The sequence below is a fragment of the Triticum dicoccoides genome, chromosome 3A (genome assembly GCF_002162155.2).
Source record: "Triticum dicoccoides isolate Atlit2015 ecotype Zavitan chromosome 3A, WEW_v2.0, whole genome shotgun sequence".
NCBI classification, from domain to species: domain Eukaryota; kingdom Viridiplantae; phylum Streptophyta; class Magnoliopsida; order Poales; family Poaceae; genus Triticum; species Triticum dicoccoides.
The window spans coordinates 275,883,834-275,890,513 of NC_041384.1; the positions used below are offsets into that span (position 1 = coordinate 275,883,834).

At 42.5% G+C, this 6,680-nt stretch overlaps 1 protein-coding gene across 6 annotated transcripts; it reads right to left on the reverse strand.

The window, feature by feature from the left end:
• Positions 1-297: 297 nt before the first annotated feature.
• LOC119268068 lies at positions 298-4,076 on the reverse strand. Of its 6 annotated transcripts, none has more exons than XR_005132849.1 (6): positions 3,309-4,070; positions 2,371-2,560; positions 1,754-1,985; positions 1,589-1,617; positions 1,400-1,494; positions 298-862 (listed from the first exon to the last, which is right to left on the reverse strand). XR_005132849.1 is itself a non-coding variant. In XM_037549563.1 (2 exons), the coding sequence occupies exons 1-2, from the start codon at positions 3,814-3,816 to the stop codon at positions 2,625-2,627; spliced, it is 567 nt and encodes a 188-aa protein (XP_037405460.1). In that variant the 5' UTR covers positions 3,817-4,076; the 3' UTR covers positions 2,558-2,624. The 6 variants fall into 6 exon arrangements, 1 of the variants encoding a protein (XP_037405460.1); XR_005132851.1 differs by lacking the exon at positions 1,589-1,617 and having other exon boundaries at positions 298-686; positions 780-862; positions 3,309-4,069; XR_005132852.1 differs by lacking the exons at positions 1,400-1,494; positions 1,589-1,617 and having other exon boundaries at positions 298-686; positions 780-862; positions 3,309-4,069.
• Between the last annotated feature and the right edge of the window lie 2,604 nt (positions 4,077-6,680).

Below are 6,680 nucleotides of genomic sequence, written 5' to 3' on the forward strand. Positions count from 1 at the left end.
TAGTTTTTGTGACACCTTCTCAACCCGATAAGAATTCTATTGATAAGCTGATCTATGGGTTCAATACCCATAAATGTCAAGAGAAAAAGATCATGTGATGCATCTCAATTGATTGATTGTTTCATCTCTGCTAAGTCTTCAGAAGGTTGTGGAGCTCTAAATTTCTCTCGAATAGCCGCAACAGAAAAGAATAAACCATACCATACTCAAGTTGACTGTTGCAAAGCTCGTTATAAAACAGAAACGTCAAGGCCATATCAGGTAATATGCTGATAGGATTTAGAAAACAATGGCTGGGAAAACAAAAATATTTCGTAGTACAGAACAAGCCAACAAAAACATTTCAACACTAAAGTAAAACTGTAGCAAGCACAATGGTTACACTACACTGTTTAGATACCTAATTGCTAATTTAGGTTATGCGGCTGATGGAACCAAAAAATATATAAAGAATCTATTTTCAAGTACTCCCTCTGTAAACGGTCCAGTCCTAGCTATGAGGACATTACACATCAGTAAGTTCCATGGAGACGGTCTCCTTTCCTATACCTAAACTATGTATATATGCCTCCATGGAGAAGGACGAAGACGACACGACCCACATCACGACAACACAGTTCTAGTTTCCTTGGTCCATCCCCTTGCTTCTCTTCAGGTCTCTCTACCTTGGTGTTGTCATGCTACTCCTGCGTTCCAGTCTAACATTTAGCCAATATAAACTCACTGCTCTCTGTACAAGAGAGCAGTAATAGGGTACAGAAGAAAAACTGGAACTTCACTTATCCACTGAAGTGTGTAAAGCCCAGCTCTGAATTTTTGGTTGCACCGCTAATCATCATCCATCTCAAAGAATAGGCAAAATCTGCAACAATATGAATGGCCTTAGAATTAACTGTTGCAAGAATAAAGGATGTACATCTACAACTACAGCAGAATTAACTGTTATGAATTTTTTTTGCAGGAGTGAACATGAGCTTTGTAGTTCTATGTTTATTTTATGGAGCAGTACTGGCATTATTAAAAACAATCCTGTTAGTATTATCATTTTTCAGGTCTTCAAGAAACACATCTCTTCTGTGCTAGATCTAGATACGCCCCGAGCGTAGTATAAGTTATTTGAAATCGTGGAAAAGCAACCTGAAAATTGTCTGAAGGCATGAAGACCAGAATTCAGAGTAAACGGTTGTAAAATACCAAGAAGCACTTCATGGAATATATTTGATTACTCAGCATTAAACAACCAAACAAGAGTAGTAAAAAATGACCAAGGATGATTTTAGCAGGCATTTTATGAAAATAATCTAGCCTCATTGTACTGAACACTGAAATGAATCATCAACTAAGAATTTTAAATTCCTGCTGAAATCCTATTGGGATTCAAATTTAGGGCAAAAGAAACCTTGCATTGTTCATCGAAGGGTAAAATTCTCAGGGAATCTTGATTCTGGACCACTCAAATATCATGGAGGTTGTACCATATCCATTCAGTAAAATCTATAACAAAAGAAATGTACGCATACATATCAGGATGAAATTCCTCATATAGATCATTATAACTAAGGCAACAAATAATATTTCAGGCTAGTACCGTGTATGCTTTAATCATAGTATTTTTCACTGCAAATAATATTTGCTCTTTGTCAAAACATACGGGAATGTAAGGAAAAAGTCATACACAAGGGGAAGAGAAAAACGTAATGTAACATTCTTCAAGCCAAATAAACATTAGTAGAATCCTACAGGAGAGACTCACCATAAAATTGGTTCCATTCTTTGAATAACCACTTCATGCAAAATCCCTTACAATATATTCAGACCAATCCATCAACCAAAAAATTGTAGTGTTCTTCACCACTGAACTCTGATTCAAGAACTGAAGGGTATGTCAATTGCATATACTATATTGCATGTTTTCATCTGTCTTTTCCCCTCCAAATGATAATTTTCTCCTTGCCAAAAGACACGAGAATGCAAGCAAAAAGGTCCTGCAGAAATAAGGTGAGAGAAATGCATCCTGTTACAGCCTTACATGTGAAGCAAAATAAGCATTTTGTAGTAAGCATATATGGTAAACTACAATCTTCAGATAACCACATTGGGCAATCATTTACAATCAATTCAACCGACTAATCGGTCAATTCGACACCAGACAGTAAAGATAAACACAAGTTACTAAAAACTTTTGAACCACAGATGCCTTGTGCTTAATCCATATAATAAGACCCACGAGACAATGCAGAATAAAAATAGTAGCTCTATATCTTAACCAAACCACAGTGCAAATATTTTCCACAAATATCACAGTGAGCGGGATAAGAACAACATGATAAAAACAGCAGCTCTGCATCTTAATCGGAAGTTCATCCCTACCTCGACTCCCTGTCCGCCGCCACCTCCTCCTGGATCTCATCGCCGGTAGCACACCGCAGTCGGCCAGCCAGCAATCAACACCAAATGCACGTTGGCGCCAAACAATGGACTTAAACCAGAAAGTTGGTCTAACATTACATCATCATGCAAATATATGCACTGGAGGGTGGGTACCCAGTAAAAGGACACCCTGAAAATGGAAATGCAATACGGTTAGCATTGAAACCCTCATTGCAAAAGAACACCGGAAGGCCTCAACTTTCTGGACAAAACTGGGTACTCCATTCCACTTGGAATGTACTGGCAGTATGGCCTGAATACACACAAATGAGTTATGTAAGACACAAAGGCAATTGTATTTTGTTGTGCAGCATCATTTACCTAGCACAAAACATTTTTTAAAAAGTGTGTTTCCGTCTTTCTGTTAGCAATTATTTGTCGAATAGGAATGTAAAAGCTATATTTAAAATGGCAGGGTCTTAATAAAATACAATTAGATAGAGCAGCTCAGATGAATCAATAACATCCCTGCTTTTACGAATCCAATTCTTGGAACTCTTGGTATGTTGCTATCTCTATCCAGTCTAAATGTACGCTCGCAACATCATCTTGCGAAGTAAAAAAAATGATTGGATGCATCCTAAGTGCATAACATGATCTATGAAAACAATTTTACACAAAGCATATGAACCAACTTGAACTATTCAACCACCCATTGCCATTTTCTGAACTTAATCCAGAAAAGTGGCTACATATAGCTAAAATCAAAGAGAAACTATGAGGCTGCAGAAGAGCATCGTCTCCTCATGCCTCGTTTCCTGAGAAGAAGATAAAAGGGAAGGGTTTGCGAACACACAACCATGGCATGCCTCATCGATGAATCAGGGGCCAAGGGGAGGAGGCCGCACGGAGTAAGAAAGAGATTGGGTGAAGCTCACCTCGGTGTTGGCAACAGAAGCGGTCGCCATCGCTCCTCGTGTGCGCATCTCCCCCAATCCGCGCCCCTGGCCTTGACCGCCGCGCCCGCTGCCTGCCGAGCCTGCCGCGCCCGCTGCCCGCCGAGCCTGCTGCACCATGTGTGGCGCTCACAGACGCTAGCCGTCGCCGTGTATCAGTCATGGCACCATCGAGACGCTCGATTTCACCTTTTCCTCGTCTAAATCCCGACCGGAAGACCCTGCCGTTGCCATGGGGCCCAAGTGACGGAGATGGTCGGCTATGAGGACGAAGGAGGGGGCCGACGACGCGGGGAGGAGAGGAGGCGGCCGAGGCGAGACAGGAGAAGAGTCCAGCCGCCGCCGCCCCAGATGCTGGCTGCTGCTCCCCTGCTTTCCCCTCCTCCTCCGTCGTCCCCCCAGATGCCGAGTCCCGATCGAGGCCGCACTCCTCGGCTCGAGGTCCTCCGGCTGAGGCCGGATCAAGGCCGTGCTCGTCGAGGCCGGCCATGGGGCGGCCGCATCTGGGCCACCACGCGACATGACCCTCTTCCCTGTAGCCTCATCCCATCGCGACGGGTCGCCTACCCTGCTCCTTTATCTCACCATCGGCCGACTCGGTGTGGTGGTGGCAGGGATTCGGGAAGGAGGAGGGAGGAGGAAGAGAGGAATGGGGTTTGGCGGCTGTGAGAGGGGCAGGGAGGAGTGCGTGGCTGTGGATCGGGAGCTAGGGTTGGTGCGGTCGTGCCCAATGGGTTCCTCGCTCCAGCCCCAGCCCCCAGGCAAGCCACCGGACGCGCGACGTGGGGTGCGCGAGGAAAGGCTCACCCGACCGAAAGTGACCCGCTGCTGACCCAGCCACTGCTAGCGTGAGACGAGCCCACTTGTCATTGGGCAGTAAAATGACTGCAAGGTGAGAAATGATTTAACTGCAAGTGAAGATCCAACGGTGCAACTGAGTTGGAGGGGCAGATAGAACGGCCAACAAGGCCCCAATCAGAGGAGCCTTGTGGAGGTGAGTTGGCTAGCCTCTTTATAGTTTTAAATAAGAGATATTGTGATATCCCAACATATCCATGTTTCAACATGGAACAACCTGCATTGCACCTGCAACTAGCAACACTATAAGAGGGGCTGAGCAAAAGCGGTAACATAGCCAAACAACGATTTGCTAGGAAGGTGGGTTAGAGGCTTGACATGGCAATATGGGAGGCTTGATAAACAAGTGGTAGGTAGGTAGTGTGACATAGCGATAGAACAAACAACTAGCAAGCAAACATAGAAGTGATATCGGAGGTAATGAAACTACAGGAATCAACAGTTTTGCCGTCTGGTGATTACAGACGGTAAAGAGCGAAATACAGACGGCAAAGACTTTGCCGTCAGCTGATTGACGACAAAGTTAGACGCTAAAGCATAAATCAGCAAAGCAAGACTTTGTCGTCGGCTTTTTGTCGGGCAGACGGCAAAGACGGCAAAAACTTTGCCGTCAGCCATGCAGTGTAGATGGCAAAACAGTTGCCTAACAGAGATGGACGCCGTTACGGGTTTGCCATCAGGCTTTAAGCTCGGCGGACGGCAAAGTTAGAATGTTTGCCGTCAGGTTTTCGTCCACGCGGACGGCAAAGTCTAGCGTTTTGCCGTCAGGCGGGCCAGGAGGCAGACGGCAAAGTCGCCAGGTTTGCCGTCAGGCGGCCCAAGAGGCAGACGACAAAGTCCCCAGGTTTGCCGTCAGGCGGCCCAAAAGACAGACAACAAAGTCTCCAGGTTTGCCATCTAGCGACAAAAGGCAGACGGCAAACCCCTGGGCTGGGCTGTAGTCCGATTGCACAGGCTTCCGCCACATGGGTACTTTTGCCGTCTAGAATCCCATTTGAATGACAGCAAAAGTTGTGCACTTTTTTTGGCATTATATATATATATATATATATATATATATATATATATATATATATTAATTTGGCACACAATATATATCATAATTTGGCACAGATATAAATTGGCATAGTTTATATACACAATATATATTATAATTTGGCACAGATGACACATAATTCATAGCACTGTTCCATAGCAAATATGACACAGTTCATAGCATTGTTCCATAACACATTCATATCAAATACCACACAGAGTATACCAAATGCCCATAGCGAGCTAGTCCATAGCAAATACAAGAGTACAATGTGTTCCATAGCAAATGAACAAAGCAGGCATCAATACGTAATATTTGGCACTACAACAAATGTCTTCATGTCCATATCATAGTCCAAAGAGCATCTGTGTGGCAACCTACAAGATGAAATCATCAACATGTCAAATTTTGGCATAATAAAAAAGGGCTTTAAATCATCAAGATGCCGAATAGACAAAAGGAAGTACTTTCAGACCTTGTCCAATTTTGAACATGTCAATTTAACATTCTGGATCATGAAGATCTTCAGGAATGGTCTCTAAATCATGAAAACAAATAGCTGCTTGTTTCTACTTATAAGATTGATTCATTTTAACACTGTAAATCATGAATATCTTCGAGTGCTCTCTAAATCATGAAAAAAATAGCTTCAGCTGGTCTCTAAATCATGAAAGTAAATAGCTTCAAGAATGCATATAGCTAATTAAGATCTTTGTTGAAATGGTTCAAATCTATCATGGTTTCAAATGGTCTCTACTTGTCTCTATTATAAGTTTGATCTTCAAATGGTTCAAACGGTCTCTACTTACAAGTTTCTAAATCATGGAGATCATCAAATGGTCTCTAAATCATAAAAATAAATAGCTATGTGTCTCTAATTATAAGACTAATTCAACTTAACACTCTAAATCATGAATAAAAATAGCTTCAAGTGGTCTCTAAATCATGAAAATAAATGGTATCTACTTGTTTCTACTTAAAATTTTGATCTTCAAATCGAATGGTCTCTACTTGCAAGATTCTAAATCATGGAGATCTTCAAATGGTGTCTAAATCATGAAAATAAATAGCTACTTGTCTCTAAATCATGAATATCTTCAAGTGGTCTCTAAATCATGAAATTCGTGGAGATATGTAGGCACTAACCATACTCGATCTCAAAGGTTCGGAGAACCACCATGGTCATTGGCATTTGGGCCTGGTGCATGTGAAGATCCATCATTATTTGACCCTTGGTCTGATTGATGCTGCAAAGCATTACATGGTTAGCACAAAACTCAGACTAAGAAATGCAATAATGGTGCATGCAAGTATTTCAGATAACTAACCATAGGGGGCGAAGCAATGTCAGGCATCTGCATAGCGGGCATACCATTCTGGGTACAATAAGCCTGCAAATTATGTTTAAGGAGTGAAAGTTAAGTACTGGTAGTAAAAGACTAGATGTATGTGCAAGGCTA

Bases quoted from the DNA above. Each gene is read 5' to 3' on its own strand.
- LOC119268068 (XM_037549563.1), bottom strand. From the start codon at position 3,816: ATGGCCGGCCTCGACGAGCACGGCCTTGATCCGGCCTCAGCCGGAGGA. The intron at 2,684-3,308 runs GTGAGCTTCACC...GTGTGTATTCAG, and splicing joins CTTCTGTTGCCAACACCGAG to GCCATACTGCCAGTACATTC.